Raw genomic sequence first — 17,112 nt, 5'->3', positions numbered from 1 at the left:
AGTTTAACAAATAGCATCTTCAAACCGTTGACCTCAGTGCAGTACACAATAGAGTAGACATGATAAATGTGTTTGAGCAGAAGATACAGATATCAAAATGTAAAAACCTCCGCGCTTTCTTTCCCTTTCTCACTTGTGTCTTTATTTCCTTGTAAAGTCATGCTTTATCTGCCCTTTTCTGTCCACAGGCACTCGTTCTCTAGAATGCCCTCTACAGAGAGTCAAAGTGAGGACAACCCTTATGACTACAGAAAGATACTGAGGAAAACCTCCCAGAGACGAAGGCTTATAACACAGCCTGTCAGTGACTGAGGAGGTCAGCGAAAAACTTTTTCCTTAAAGGACGGGTTCACCCAAAAACTGCATTTCCTGGCATCATTTTCTCGCCATTAGAGCCTGTCCTCCAACAAAAAACGACCATATAGGTAGTTTGTGCAAGCATCTTATTATGACCTATATTAACGTTTTAAAGTTAAGAAGCCTCTAGTGGTCGTAAAAATAATAACAGTATCGCATTGCGTCGAAATGACGTATAATGTCATTACCAATCAAAACGCACGTTTATTTAAATGCAATGCGTGGACTTTTTACACCACAGTAATATGTACATATTTTACTAGGTGGCTTATTCGTTCGAATGACCACACCTAACCTAACCCCACCCCTAAACCTAACCCTCACAGAAATCATGCTAAATTATGATTTATTGAGCATATACATTTTACGTGCACGTCCATTCTCTGGGTTTGAACCCATGTTAGCATGATTAAATATCGAGGTATAACGCAATGATCTACCAATTGGCCTACATGAAACGCAAATCAGAGTGCACATAAAAGAGTACAAAACATTAATATGAAAATGACCTTTTGCCGATAGGAGCCCAATTGTAGTATACGCTCTGATGGGTCGTATTTCAGGGATTTTGACAAATGATCTATACGAGCGTATTGGTTGGAGGACAGGTTGGATAATCCTAGGCTCTCAATCTTCAAAAAGAGCACAAAGTAATATTTGATTCCTCAAAGAATTGTTCGTTTGAGTCAGATCTGAATCAGTTGAGAAGATTGTTCACAAATCGGACTGATCTGGTTCAACTCTGTGATCCGGTACAGCTCACTGGAGGGATGTCCTGTTCCTTTAAGTTATACATCATGTTTTCAGTCCATTTTGGTTTGGTTTCCCAAAGAATCTCAGCACTATTTCAGAAAGCGCTGTCTTTAGTTTATATAGTTACATAAATAACGGATGGAGCTGAAGAGCTGATGGTGACAGGACTTGTGTGCTGCCCTTGCTTGATTTTTAACTCTGGTTTAGCAGTTGATGTTTTCTGGATGTTGATGCATTCTGTGCGAGTCTTTCTGAAGATTTGTCTTCAAAGATATGCCAGTTAGGTTATATTGGAATTAATGTCTGTTCAGGATTCTTTAGTGAGTCAGACTCGCTGCATAATTTCTGCATAAACAATAACAGATGCATCATAATATTTTCTTGTATCTGCACTTGTATCTGCACATCTAAATTGTATCTTAATATATACTTTTTATTTAATATGTATATGTATGGATGTGTATTCCTGAAATGTCACATATGTAAATATGTTTTTCTAAATATTTAATTATGTAATTAGTATAATTAAATGATAAAATTATTAAATTGTACATAATGATGATGTTAAACCCAGTTCAGATTAAAGTTACATTAAAATGTGATTATTAGTAGACCAGTTTCATTTTCTTAAGCCCTTCTCAGCTCATTCCATTTATGTGCCCTTTTTGATGTAAAATACATTATGATATTAAAATGTTCAGGTTTAGGTAACAATGAATGAAATGAAAATATGGTTTCGGGATGTAGATTGTTATATTAAAAGCAGCTTCCTAACATAAATTCTGAATTTAATTTTATGACTGGTCGACTGAATCAATTTATGTTTGTGTCTATTTTAGTGTGATGCTGATTTTATAGACTAGAGTGTCTATTGATTGCCATTGAGCAACGCATTTTATTTTATTTTTTCGATGCAACTTTCTTGACCTGCTCTTCATGATTTGTCTCGTTTGCTCCACACCAATATAACATAAGTGGGAAAAAAAAACTATTATTTTCTATTTTTAATATTATTACCTGTTATTTTCTACATCCTATAATATAATTTCAGACAGGACCACTTTGGCAAGTTACTTGAGTTTATTAAAAACAATTTATCTTTGGCGGTATGGTTCCTTATGGGGGTTCTTGCTCCCAAATTAATTGAACATATAAGAGCTTAAACATTAACCCCCTGGAGCCATCAGCTTGAAAATACATAACAATGAACAATGACACTTAATAAATGTCTTTAAAAGCAAATATTGGTAATCGTGTAGATGTGGCAGTGGGACGTGTATCCTGTAGCCTGGCTATGAGGATGAGTGTCTCTCAGCAGTGAGGTCCATGCAACCCGCACTTTTATTAATTTATTAATGCTTTATTTAGGGTTTTATTTTATTATATGCAAACGAAATAGATGATTTGAAACATCGCCACACACAATTGAAAATGGTATTGAGAGTAAATACATTCACGGTATTTATTAATCATAGGTTTTCCGGTTCAGGTCTGAAAATGGATTTCCAGTTTCCTTTTTAATTATAAATGGTTTGATTATAAAAATAAAAAAAAAAAACGGTCATGGCATGTGGATCGCAGATCTGAATGTCATGGTCCATTGAGCAGCCCGGCTGCTCATCCTGCTTCTGATGAAGTCTGGCTGGAGTAAAAAAAAAAACTGTTGTGCTTTCAGCACAGATGCGGGTGGTGCGCCAGGAGAGGCATAGACTAGTGTGTGTGGTCACGATTTACTACGCAAAATATTTCGTCATGACCTAAATCGCCTCGGAATTTCACTGGTGACGTGAAGCGGATTATCTTTATGCCACAAGAAGCTTGTAATACCACTAAAGTTGCAAGTTTGCATGTTGGAGAGCACGCGCAAGGTTTTGCAAGAAGTGTTTTGTGTACCTTCAACTTGCATTTGCACCTGAGGTATGTGAAAGAGAATGAGAACAATTGGATGCCTGTATCTCCATCAGTGCAAGCGTTTCTCAAGCGTCCAGTGACGGACTCTGGCTGCTCAAAATCACTGCGCACGGCACACCACCTGAATAAAGAGGCTCTGTTTCGGCTGTTTTCCGTCTGAGGGATTTGGATATCTTTTAAGAGCTACTTTGCAATTAAAGCACATTATTTGACGCATTTGGACAGGTGTGAGTGTAAATACATCGCGCACGCAACTGGATTTCCGGCGCGTTGGGCAGGATTCAGCACCACGGCTGCGGACAGCTCCCGTTCCCCCGTGACACACGTCTGGATGGCTGCTGCCCGGGTTTCTCTGTCGCTGCTCTGATCCACTCTGTTCGCGATGGCATCTCACGGGTTTTGGTTTATGGGTGCTGAAAACGCGTCTGGAAACGGCAGTCAAAGCCCGAACACTCGTAAGTGACATGACGTTCAAAAAGAAGCTTGAAAATGTGCAGCATGATTGTGTTTCATGTATTAGTGGCTGTGAGACAAAGAAATGCGACATTGTTTTGTCAATGTTAATTTAAAACCTTGAAATGTCAGCTTTGCCGTATGATAATGAACAACAGAATTTAGCTTGGTATTTTAAGGCCAGTACCACGCCATTGAATACTGGTGTTCTTAATGGAAGTTTTACGAGGGATATGGTGTTCAAATCACACGCGCTTGATCGTTTCAGCCAGAGCATGGTGTCAGGCGGCGGCCCAGAAATTCTCCGGAGGCATCGGCTCCAAATTATGTGGTAGGTTTATTTTTAACGTGGTCCAAATGTAAAATATGTATTTGTATCTTACCTACTTTCCCAAAAGGTGATATGGTTGTAAACAGCCCGAGATTGGAACATTTCATGTTTTCATGGTTCTAAAGTGAACATTTAAAGCTTTTTTTTTTCATATTTGTTATTTATTTCTTTATTTAAAAATCTAGACTCTGAAAGGCCCGAAACAAATTAGGTGCAGTTAAAAAAAGAGAGAGAGAAAGAAAGAAAGAAAAGAAAAAAAAGTGTGACTTTTTTTAATTAATAGAGTAATCGTCTCTTCTGTAGCTCTGTTAAATGTCGGGGAGGCTGAAAAAACAGCTCAGGCTCCAGTTAAACCAGAGGATGGGTCAACACCCGAGAGCTGCGGCTGTAATAAACCCTGTTACTGCTCCAAAGACACCGTGTGTTTCTCTGATCTCTATTCAACAGGTAAACTATATCACGTCGCTATCACAACTGAAAAACGGGCCAAATTTTGGTTTCATGGTTGGTTATATTGGTTATGTTTTTCCACTTATTTATTATTGTATTTCTAGTTATTTTTGTTTTGTAGTATGTGAGACTTTATTATTCGTTTAAAAGCATTGTAATATATAAGCCAACATTTTCACATATTTATTGATTGTGCACGTCGTCTTTATACTGATATTTTTTTTTTTTTTTTTTTATAGACCCTGCCTGTGCATTGTAGTGGATAACATTGTTATAATGTAAAAATGTAAACTAACGATGCATTTCGGAAATGTTGTCCCTGGTTTCTTTTTCAATGTTAAATGAAGCTGTTTTACACTTGATTCAGTTATTCTAATACAACTGCGTTGTTGTTTACAGATCTTTTACCTGCACTGAATGGGGACGCGAAGACTATGAATTTCCTGCAGGAGGTTGTGGATATAATGCTGGCTTATATAGCGGAATCTTTTGACAGGTCAACGAAAGTGATCGATTTTCACTATCCAAACGAATTGCTCCAAAGGAATAATTGGGAGCTTTCGGACGATCCCGAGACTCTAGATGAGATTCTGATCAGCTGTCGAGCCACGCTAAAATACGCAATAAAAACTGGTAAACAATGTCATCTGTGATTTGTAAGCAATATACACCGTAAAAAGTGGCATCCTGCGAATGTTACCTTAAAATAGTTATTTATATTGTATCAAACCTGTAAAATGCGTTGTGCTGGTACAAATCAATGTATTTATGTTATTTCAGAGATGTTAAGCTATATTTTTAACTGAAATTCAAACCAATTAATACAGATGTTACCATATCCCCCCAGCGTACAATAGTTTTAATACTAGGATATATGTTATTGTGTATTGCATTATTCATCTTCATTACATATCTTTAGGTATAAGCAAACATAAATTACATAAATTCTGCTTCTCTATTGTCTCGCAAAATATATAGGCTATTTGTATATATATATATATATATATATATATATATATATATATATATATATATATATATATATATATATATATATATATATATATATATATATATATATATGTCTGTGCCTGAAGGCGAAACGAATCAGACCAGAACATGACGTGATATTAAATGTATGCGTCTAGGGACGAGTTTATTTGTCTCTGATGGCATTATGACTGGGGGGCATTATTTTGAAAAGTCTTTTTGGGAATAACTATGAATGATCAGAAAGACTGATTGATTTCCTTGCTGTCTGCGCCGGTCAGAAATCCATTTGAGCTCCTTCTGAAGTGGTTCACATCAAGCCACAAGTGACTATTAATAGTGAGCCATAAATAGATTATAGATTGCATGAATGCATGAATATTCTTCTATGTAAAATGTATTAATTTTACATTTTTTCACTATGTTATCTATACCTTCAGCACACCCCAGATATTTCAATCAGCTCTCCACTGGGTTGGACATGGTTGGGTTGGCTGCAGATTGGCTAACCTCCACTGCCAACACCAATATGTGAGTGTGTGTCTCCATCCATTAAAATACAAAGAGCAATATTTTTACATATTTATTGATTGTGCACGTCGTCTGTATACTGAATTTTTTTTTTTTTTTTAAATAGACCCTGCCTGTGCATTGTAGTGGATAAAATTTCCATTCGCATTATTTTGGCTAATGAATTAAGACCAGCAAATATAAACTCCACTTTTGTCATATTGTGCCATTCACAGAAAGAAAATGAGATTAGATTTAATCTAAGGAATTAAATGTTAGGTTTAGCGGATGCTTAAAAAAAATGTGATAACATTGTAATAACAATGTAACAGCTTTTGTGGGGGTTTGATTCAGCTTTGTTAAATTGGTAATATTAAAAATCAAATGTTATATACAGTATATAATTTTATGGGAGGAAAAGTATCTATCTATCTGTCTATCTGTCTATCTATCTATCTATCTATCTATCTATCTATCTATCTATCTATCTATCTATCTATATATTTTTTTTTCTTTTTTTTTTTAATTCACTTCAGAAATAGTTAAATTTCCACCATTGTTTTAAGCTGACAGTGACACCCTGCTGTATAACCTGCAGACTGTTGCAGAATCCCCTAATACATCAGAGGCAAAACAGGTTGTTGTGATGTTTGCTCATCCTGACATTTTTTTCTGGCTTGTGTAACTGGGTCACGTGATCTCTGTGCAAAAAGGTTTACCTATGAGGTGGCTCCAGTCTTTGTGCTGCTGGAATACGTCACGCTGAAGAAGATGAGGGAGATCATTGGCTGGCAGGATGGACGCGGTGATGGAATATTCTCCCCGGGTAAGCAGCTGTCAATCTGTGTGACCTGCCTTAATATGCGCTCTGTGAGTGCAAGCACAGGAATTGACTAAAGGTGTGAAGTTATTAGAAGAAAATGTCTCCATTAATCTTTGATGATCTTAAAAAAAAAAGAAAGGCAATATCAATTATTTGTGTTTTTGGGTTGTAAAATTATTATTCAACAGTGAATATGATTCCAGCCACACCAGTAAAAAAAATAAATAAAATAAAAAATAATATATATATATATATATATATATATATATATATATATATATATAGTGTGGGCAGTTACACCAGAGTAAATCAGGGCCTGAGTAAAAACTGACTGAGGTCAAGCTTTATCTGTGATGGAATGAGAAGTTTACTTTATTGTCCTCTAGGTGGCGCCATTTCCAACATGTATGCCATGCTGCTGGCTCGCTATAAAATGTTCCCTGAGGTCAAGGATAAAGGAATGTCATCCGTACCAAGACTGGTGGCCTTCACATCTGAACATGTATGTCCGTCTTATTTTTTTTTTTAATCATTTTATACTAGTATATATATTTTTTCTTTAAAGACAGCAAAATTGCATGGGATGTCATTTGCCCATTATACTGTGTGTGTGTGTGTGTGTGTGTGTGTGTGTGTGTGTGTGTGCGCTCTTGTTTTTGTGACATATCAGGACACAATTCTGTATAATGACATGGGTATGACACAGGTATTACAAGAAGAGGGTGACTTCTGAGGACATAACCCATGTCCCCATTTTTCAAAACGCTTATAAATCATACAGAATTATTATTATTATTATTTTTTTTTTTTTTGAGAAAGTAAAAACGTGAGGGTTTCCTGTGAGGGTTAGGGTTAGGGTTGGTGAAGGGCGATAGAATATACAGTTTGTACAGTATAAAAACCATTACGCCTATGGGATGTCCCCACTTTTCACAAAAACAAACGTGTGTGTGTGTATGTGTGTGTGAGTGTATATATATATATCGTGACAGAGATTTATGTCTATGTGCAGTTTAGTGCATTGATGATTGAATTATGCCTTTCAGAGCCATTTCTCAATCAAGAAAGGAGCAGCCGCACTTGGAATTGGTACAGAAAGTGTCATCTGTATTAAAGCTGATGAAAGGTTAATCTGAATTACCACTACTTGATGCACAATTGAGAAATGCAAGTCTTAACATCATAATCGCTAAACCATATGACTTCTTTACTTCTCTCATTTCTTCTAGGGGTAAAATGATTCCTTCCGATCTTGAGAGGAGAGTTATTGAAGCCAAGCAGAAGGTAATTTAAATGAGAGTGTCTCCATGACCCCCTCATGTGTCTCTTTTGGGTCAGTTTAAATAATCTTCGTGGTCCTTTGGCAAAATGGACCCTTGAATAATGCACTGATTTCTTTCTCACAGGGATTCGTGCCGTTCTTTGTCAGCGCCACAGCTGGCACCACTGTTTATGGTGCCTTTGATCCCCTGATTGCTATAGCGGACATCTGTAAGAAGCATGATATCTGGATGCACGTGGATGTGAGTAGATCTGCTTCCCTGAATTTGCATGAACTTCCTGAATTCTTCACCTGTGAAATACAGACAGTGGACAGGGATCCAAGAGTGATCTCAGTTTTGGCACAGCCTAATTATTGTTCTATTGGGACAGAACTGAGGACCTTCTCAACTGTACTCCATTAGAGCTCTTAAAGGGGTTCTATTATGCCCTTTTACAAAGTCTTGATTTGGTTTTTGGTACTAGAATAGGTTTTCACTATTGAACCTTTGCAAACATGAATTTAACATGACATTTCACAGTTTTTTTAAAGAGTATATGGACTCCAGACCTCTTATCCCTTTTTGTGTATTCCATTAGCAGGAATTATTTAAATTAGTAACATTACGACTTCACAAGAACACACTGTAGTCCGAGAAAGCCATTTGTTTTAATTCTTGAAAAGTGTTTTCTGTTAAAGAAAATATCTTCTTTTAGAATGGACTTTGAAAAAGTAAATTGAATCCTAAAAATCAGCTTGAACATCTTAAAAACTCGAGTTTCCTAACAACCAATCTGAACAGCATATAAGCTGTATAGATATGTCCTAGTAACATACCCAGAACACCTCAGTTAGCAAGGAAACACTTTGCAATGCCCTCCCACCACCCAGAATTTTTGGTTGCAGCATATTTTGCACAAAAATAATGAAAGGTGGCATGGCAGGTGAATTTAGCAAGCATGTATTAAATGGCCTCCTTTAGATGGGTAGCATCATCTAACTATTTCCTATTAGAGGAATTACATTCAATTAGTCTGTGTGAGTCTGTACATGTGTGTATTCATTCTAATGGGGCTGACAAGATTAATAGCGTTATCCTATTCCTCATTATTATTCATTCTCTGGTGATGCTGTCACCTCTGGCATATTATGGCGGCATGTTGAAGCTCAAACACATGCATTGCTTTTGACTCCACTCAGCATCATTAATCTGACCTAAAGGCTGCAGCTCTACAGTCTCAAATGGGCTGAGAATATAATGTACAAACACACACACACACACACACACACACACACACACACACACACACACACACACACACACACACACACACACATATATATATATATATATATATATATATATATATATATATATAGCTGAATGTACTGAAAACGAATGTACAGTAATATCTACTTTTGGAAATATAATAAAGATCAGTATTATACTTTGGGTCAGACCTCATATATCTGTATATAGTATCTCAAGATTAAACCTTTTTAACCATGAGAAATACCTACATGTTTCTGTTTAATAAAAAAATTGAACAATGTCTCTGTGTTTATACAGGGAGCATGGGGCGGAAGTTTGCTAATGTCCCGGAAACATCGGTGGAAGCTGAATGGAGTCGAGAGGTCAGTACATTCTGCAGTTTATATGGATTAAATAAATGTCTTGCTCAGTCATGAAACACTATCCATGCACTGATTGGTTCTCTCTGGACTGTTGCAGCAGCCTATCATCTGCACTTCTTCATCTACATAACTCTTCAGTATTCTTATTTAACTAGCCATACACGGTCTCTAGGAATCCTCCTTTTTAGCCCTCCTCCTCCCCAGCACCACCTGTCTAGAGCTGCTATGTTTTTTTGTTTTTGTTTTTTTACTTTAAAGTTTGCCGCAAAATAATTCCTGATATCTTTATGTCTAAGCAGGTTCAACAGAGCAAGCATTTGTACTTGCTCAGCAATGTAGCATATCTAGTCAGTCAAGACCAAACACACCTCAATTCTTATCAATAAATGCTTGTGAAATGTATGTATTCATGGCTGAAATATTAGTCCACCAGTGGGTTTCTTTTGACTTGTTTCACTGCACAGCACAGTGTCTCAGGGAGAGATCTTAGCTGAATCAAAATAAGTGATTATATAGCTATTCATTTATTTCAAGGACAATGTCTTGGTATTTTAATTATTTCCTGTCTAAACCGAACCTGACAATTTTAGGGCTAATTCTATGACCTGGAACCCTCATAAAATGATGGCTGTACCCTTGCAGTGCTCAGCTCTACTGGTTCGAGAGGAGGTGAGAATTTATGCTTTCTTCATCAAAACCAAAACATATTAACAAATCAGGGCCCGGTTCCCCAATAACGCTCACTCTTAGCGCGCTAAGAAGACCTCAAAAGATATATCTTACCAAAGTTGTTTATGTTCCTAAGTGTGTCCCCCAAAGTGTCCCTTAGGAAGCTTCCTAACATGCTGCCTCTTACGTCCGACATTACAAGAGCGCTGTCCAAAGTGAAGGTGCTGAGTTAGTTGGCATCGATTGCTCAGTGATCGATTTTCCACTTCACGCGAAGGTGCAATACAGCGTTAAAAAAGACAACACGTTCTATGCAAATGAAACATTCCTCAAATTATTACAGTAACATTTATTTTAACATAGTTTAAATTATCAGTAGAATATAGACTATAAATTAAATTATCAAATGGTCAGTAATATGTTCACACGATATGTTGTGACGGTTAGACTAACCGGGTATCCCTTGCTAATCATCCACCCTCCTTGTCCCGTTGTGCCACTTGTACCGCATCTTGACATGGGTTTAACGACTTCTAAAAATTATGTAATACACTTTTATATTAATGGTAAGGTACTTTACAATCAGAACTGATTGGCAAGCAGCTGCAGTTACTTCTATTTAATGCGGTATTGATTGCCATTGGTTAATGTTTTCAATAAAAAGCAACCTATCTACAATGAACAGAGAGAGAGAGTTAGATACAGAATATGGTGGGGAAGCAACATAAAAAAGGGCTCCAAGCTTCTCGTCAGAGGAACTTGAAGTTTTGCTGGACCTTGCCACCAGGTCGGTGATCACTCCCCCATGGCCGCGTATCCCTTTCGCGATATGTACGCCTGATCAATCACTGATGGATTGGCGATAGGGATGAGAGTGTGTGCCATCACCAGGATGTAATCCCCGGCATGGCTATATATATTTTTTTTTAATATAGCCACGTCAGGCAAAATGTCAAAAGGGCTTAAGTTTTGCAGAATAAAAAAATTGACATGGACTAAATGGCTCCGCATCCGGCTCCGTCTTTGATTCAATACAAGGACACGTTGGAACTGGACACCACCATGCTTACCCAATTATAGATCTTAGCCATTTAGAGCCAATTTGAATTTTAATTATCAAAAGTGATTGCCAATTCGCTTCAATTACATTACGAAAAAGTCTAGGCTAATTACCACCATATTAGTTCTGATACCACATAAAGTCAACTTCATAAATAGGCCTGTATCCATTGCGAACATAATTTATTATGAGTCTTAAAATGTCCATAACATAATATCATTGTTGAACCACAATATTGTCAACATACCATAGTTTGACACGTACTGCGCTGCGCTGATTTCTAAACACTGAACAAGTGACATCTGCCAGCAAATGCTGCTGGGGGACTTAAAGTCACTTTCCTAAACAACCTTTTTAATGACTTTTAAATGACTAAGGTTAAGCCATTTCATTTTTTTTTTAATTTTCATACCTTTTCATGTTATGTGTTCCAGGGTCTGATGCAGGGCTGCAATCAGATGCAGGCCTGTTATCTGTTCCAGCAGGACAAGCACTATGATCTGTCCTACGACACAGGGGACAAGGCCCTACAGTGCGGCCGCCATGTGGACATCTTCAAACTATGGCTAATGTGGAGAGCTAAGGTATTGTAGAGATTCATGTTTTGTGTTTTACAGCTACAAAATATAACATGGGCAAGTTATTAATAATTATTATAAAGTTTCTAGTAGTATTCAGAGTTAGCAATTTTAATTTTGTGTAATATGATATTGTGCTGCTGTATTAAGCAGTATGCTAATATGAATATTATTTTTATTATTGCTGCTTCAGCATGTGCACTGTGCACAGGAATAAAATAACCAAGATAACTGGATGTCATTTCCCGAATTAAAGTAGTAAACCAATATCCTATCCTCATAAAAAGTGAACATTTACTATCAGCACATTTACTGGGCTGCTAGCCTGCCTTAAACAACTGCTATAAGGCATTTGGGACAGAAGTTCATCCTTATTGTTTGATTGCTATTGAGGTTTATTGTGTTATCAGAATGGTCATCCTTTTTCTCCTCTTCTGAAGGGCACTATTGGTTTTGAGGCTCAGATTGACAAATGTCTGGAGCTTTCAGAGTATCTCTACAACAAGATCAAGGACAGGGAAGGATACGAGATGGTGTTTGATGGAAAAGTAAGTCTTATTAGATATATTTAATTCTTTTGGCATTGTGCTGCATCTTGTCATCAGTACTTTTTATGTGGTAGAGACTGAGAGATTAGAAAGTAAAGGAAATTTGGTGAATATTTAAAGAAGTAAACAGGCCTTTTCTGCTGTTGTTTAGTTTGAGCGAACAGAAGGGCACATAAAGAGGGCACATAAATGTACCTAGTGTTATAGTCTGTGCATTGAGTACCCTCAGCATATTACCCACAATAATGCCAATAATGATGTCACAATATAGCCATAATAATGGACAGACCGAAATTCGGACATTTTCTGTTTTGTTTTGTTTTTAACAGTGAGGTACTGCGATATTATCACAATATAATATAACTCACCCCTATATGGCATATATTAAAGTGGGCTCTTGATTAAATATGCTGCAATGTTGATTAGACTTCATGCTGATGGTCAAAAGTGAATGGGTTGAACTAAAAATGAAAATCAAACAATAAATCAATCAAATCTTCCCCAAAACTGTGTAGTGTATGTGTTCTGGAATTATTATATAATTTTTCTTTTTTTTAATACGTAAAATGGAATGTGGTTTATTTCAGAATTATTTAAATGTATTCGGAATGTTAAAAAGCTATTCAAATTAAAGCAGTTCATTTCATCAATTCCATTTATTCATAAATTATTATATTAAACAAAGATCCCCACTGATTTTAAATGCAGGTCCTGTATTTCTAATAATTTTGTCAAATGCGGAACTGATTGTGTGCACTAATTCATCTATCATGAGATGTTTCACCCTTAAAATGACTGAGCAGTCGTTCGGGACTCATTTCAATGTAAATTGTGCCTGGTATAACAAAATGATTTGGCTGGAGGCTCCTCGCTGAAGTCAGGGCAGTGCAGGGCGAGGAGGGTTGCAGTGTTGCAGTATGATCGAATGGCATTTAACAAAACAGTTCAGCTTTCAATTTCATGTTTAGCAAGCTCTTTTTGGTTTCAGCAAGCTGAGGTATGGCTCAATCTGTGTTTTGTCTCCGCGTCCCACCATCTGAATTGCAAATGAGTCCTTTTCACTGGTGCATAGAGGCATTCTTCTCTACTGTGGCCCCTGGAGCCTCACAATGAGGATGAGGGCCTCTAATGGACTGTAGTGTCTGTCTATGAGCTACCTGCTCAACCGCTAAACGTCCTCACAGCAAAGCCTTTTGATTGAACAGATTACATGGCTGCTTCCAAACTGATGGCAACAAAATTCCCATTATGGCCCCAGACAGGCTGAAATCACATATTCTGTCACGGATCTTTAATGGACTCCCCAGAGTGCTCTATTTATGCAAGCGTGTGTTGTATGTGAAATCGAGTGATAGGTGTGTGTATTGTGTGAATGTAAGCTGATGCTATCTGGTGTTCTCATGTCCTTGCAGCCTCAGCATACCAATGTGTGTTTCTGGTACCTTCCACCGGGCGTACGCTACCTGGAGGACAAAGTGGAGAAAATGAAGCGTCTGCACAAGGTGAGAAAAATTGGATTCGATCAGTTGATGCGAACTGAGCTTTGACATTTCAGAGGATCGCATATTGCGTTTGCAGCAGGGGTACAATGAAAGAGTAACAAAAGAAAATAAACTTGAAATATTATACATTTCTAAAGAAACTCTAAATAGGTACATAAGTGTGCTGTGATACAAGTGTTACATTTATCCATTTTATTCTTCTATTATATGTGTTGATTTTGTTTAGGCCAGATTAGTGTCCGTTATGATAAAAACGTGTTAAATGCACACTTGTAGTGTGCTTGTTAATTTAAATGTTCATTCAAAGTAAATTTTTAATAATTATGTTTTAATCATCTTTTTGAAGATTAATGGACAAAGTTTTATAAGAAAATGTCAAATCATTCTTTCTACTTTAAAATTTTACACGAATCAATTGTTCTTACTTTGTAATTATTTGTATAATTTACATTATTTGAAATGTAGTTTCACTGAGAGAAATCAGTTTCAAAGTAAATCATATATATATATATATATATATATATATGTGTGTGTGTGTGTGTGTGTGTGTGTGTGTGTGTGTGTGTGCATCTCAATAAATTAGACTGTCGTCGAAAAGTTTATTTCAGTAATTCAACTCAACTTGTGTATTAAATAAATTCAATGCACACAGACTGGAGTAGTTTAAGTCTTTGGTTCTATCAATTTTGAACCAGAAAAAAAAAAAAAAAAACTAAGGTGACATCCCTGCAGTGATGTCATTGGAGGGGGAGGGGCTGCTCATCAGGTGTCCTTTTATTGGCTGGCTGCTCTTCAGTCACTCCCATGCCAATAAAGCTCTAATCAGCTATTAGGCTGAACAGATGGTGTTCATGCTAGTAATTCAAAGAGGGTCTCTATCAAACCCTGCCCACAAACCCCTCCTCATCTACCTGACACTAGAATGCTTATGCTTTGACTTTTACCTGAAACTGGTTTCTGGAAACTCTTGAGTATCATGATAGTCACATAATTGAGTGAATTTATGTTGTAGGAACGCTATTTATTTATTTAAAGACATATAAGTAAAGACACTGGACAGGTTCCAGTATATCATGGCTTGTTTCATAGAGATGGAAACGATTATAAGTGCTGCTGTTGATAATAGCTGGGCGCCTGCAAAGGTTTTATGAGGAGGTGAGTGTAATTATGTGGCGATGAGCAGTTGTGTGTTTATTCAGATTACAGTCCCACATACTGTACAAAGCTACTGATCTAATCAAGCTTGTTCTGCTCAAGCTAAGTCAAGGACAGAACACCAGGAAGTATGCTTATAAGGAAGCACTGGAGGAATATATTACTGGTTGAAATTCTGATTAGGCTTTAATCTAAAGGACTAAAGTGCTGCAATGAATTTTTAAAATATTAAACTCTTATATTAATATAACTTTTAAAATATTTAATTAAAATATTTCACAATAAAAAAAAAATGATCATGCTTATGTTGTTCCAAACTTGATTCTCTTTCTTTTTTGTAACCCAAGATAAGATATTTTCAAAAATGTATGTTTGTTATTTTGTCTATACAATGAAAGCAAAACACATTCTGGTGTTGTTTTGAGACCCTTTTGACTATCATTATATCATTTTCTCTTACAGGTTGCCCCTGTAATTAAAGCCAGAATGATGGAGTATGGAACGACCATGGTGAGCTATCAGCCGCAGGGAGACAAGGTCAACTTCTTTCGTATGGTCATCTCCAACCCAGCTGCTACCTTTGCAGACATTGACTTCCTCCTTGAAGAGATTGAGCGACTGGGACAGGACCTTTAAAAACGTTACATGCCAAAACTTCTTATTCTTGTGTCCTTGGATGGAACGGATATTTGTTGTGAATGTAACGGTAAAACTTTGATTCCTCATTTCCAAAGTCATATAAAGGTAGTATGATATGAAAAAAAATAATAATTTAAAAAAGACAATTTGAAAATATCTAGACTTTAATATTGTAGCATTGTTGTGAGCTTCATGCTCAAAAGCCCTGTAAAAGTGTTAACGTCTGCTTTTACTGTCTATCTTAGCGATTTTTGACATGACTTTGTTTGTTTTTTGTTTTTTTTATTTTTTTTATGGAGAATATAAGGAGTTATTTGCTTCTATTCAGTGCAGGATTTACGTTTCTATTTGGACCGTTATTTAAAGTGCCAGATTACAGACTATATTAGTAGAGACAAAACCACTTAATCAGACCTAAAGCTTTTGCATTCACAGGGATACAGAACCATAGGATGAGTTTGTAAAACAGTTTTGACCCGCTGTATTGAGTGTGGACATGAAGTTTGTAGTTGGAACTAATTAACATTATGTGCAACAACAAGCACAAATATAATGGTGCACTTTAAAATGATATTAACAGGAGGCTGCCAGCATTTATAATGTAATATATTATATGCTACTCTAGTTCTAAAATTTGACAACATTTTAATTATAATAATAAATACAAACAAAATTAAATGAAAAATAATCTTAGGATAAAATGAAAATGTTCTTGGCTAATCCTGTTCGCAGAATAAAAAGCTCTGTAAAAAGGGAAATTTCCTTCCCTCTAATAATGTGCAATATTCTTTATTTCTTTACTGGGAACTTAATATTTGGAAAAGTGCAATCGAGCAATTGAATGGCAGTTGATTTTGGAAACTTTTGGTAGATGTTCCCATTTAAGCAAGAAAAATAAAAATAAATATTCCTCCTTTCAACAATGTCCCCTGCAAACAAACAATAGCACTTACATATATGTATTATATTACCTACTGTATTTGTATGACAAATGTACCCTATATAGGCTTTGTAGTAAAACATTTATTACATAATAGCAATATATTTCTTAATTTACTGACCCATTCGTGTAAAAGTATAGATATTTCAGGGTATTAAAGAGCTAGATTTAATGTTATATATAGATTCCAAAAAGAAGAAAACATAAGCATAATTAGGGTTCTGCCCTATGATAGTATGTAAATAGTCTTTTTAGATGTTCTTGACCAAGTACATGTCTATGTGAATACATAACTGTATTGTAAATAAGGCAGAGTCTATTTGTGTGGTAAATAATATTATTTTCTCTATTCAACAAATATTTAATTTTAAATGGTAGATACATTTTGCTTGTGCGTGCGTGTGTCAGATTGTGTTGAATGTGATGACTTACAGTATTGTTCAAAATAATAGCAGTACAATGTGACTAACCAGAATAATCAAGGTTTTTCGTATATTTTTTTATTGCTACGTGGCAAACAAGTTACCAGTAGGTTCAGTAGATTCTC

General features: G+C 36.2%; 2 protein-coding genes across 2 annotated transcripts in view; both read left to right on the top strand.

The window, feature by feature from the left end:
* The window catches only part of LOC127946343 (myosin-IIIa-like), a 38,080-nt gene extending 36,173 nt beyond the window's left edge, over nt 1–1,907 (top strand). The window contains exon 31 of the mRNA XM_052542856.1: nt 189–1,907. Within this exon, the coding sequence (XP_052398816.1) occupies nt 189–312 (124 nt within the window). The 3' untranslated portion in view covers nt 313–1,907. The remainder of the gene's footprint in view (nt 1–188) is intronic.
* Nucleotides 1,908–2,812: 905 nt separating this feature from the next.
* Nucleotides 2,813–15,908, top strand: LOC127945902 (glutamate decarboxylase 2-like). The gene is made up of 16 exons (XM_052542016.1): nt 2,813–3,476; nt 3,743–3,805; nt 4,109–4,252; nt 4,655–4,888; nt 5,686–5,776; nt 6,469–6,581; nt 6,965–7,080; nt 7,625–7,704; nt 7,808–7,862; nt 7,985–8,101; nt 9,410–9,474; nt 10,065–10,143; nt 11,638–11,787; nt 12,222–12,329; nt 13,742–13,831; nt 15,449–15,908. Exons 1-16 carry the CDS (start codon nt 3,404–3,406, stop codon nt 15,620–15,622), a joined length of 1,752 nt encoding a protein of 583 aa, XP_052397976.1. The 5' UTR covers nt 2,813–3,403; the 3' UTR covers nt 15,623–15,908.
* The last annotated feature ends 1,204 nt before the right edge of the window (nt 15,909–17,112 follow it).

The sequence above is a fragment of the Carassius gibelio genome, chromosome A24 (genome assembly GCF_023724105.1).
Source record: "Carassius gibelio isolate Cgi1373 ecotype wild population from Czech Republic chromosome A24, carGib1.2-hapl.c, whole genome shotgun sequence".
Taxonomy (NCBI): Eukaryota; Metazoa; Chordata; class Actinopteri; order Cypriniformes; family Cyprinidae; genus Carassius; species Carassius gibelio.
Note: the sequence above shows the minus strand (reverse complement) of the source record. Positions and strands in the feature narration are given on the sequence as shown.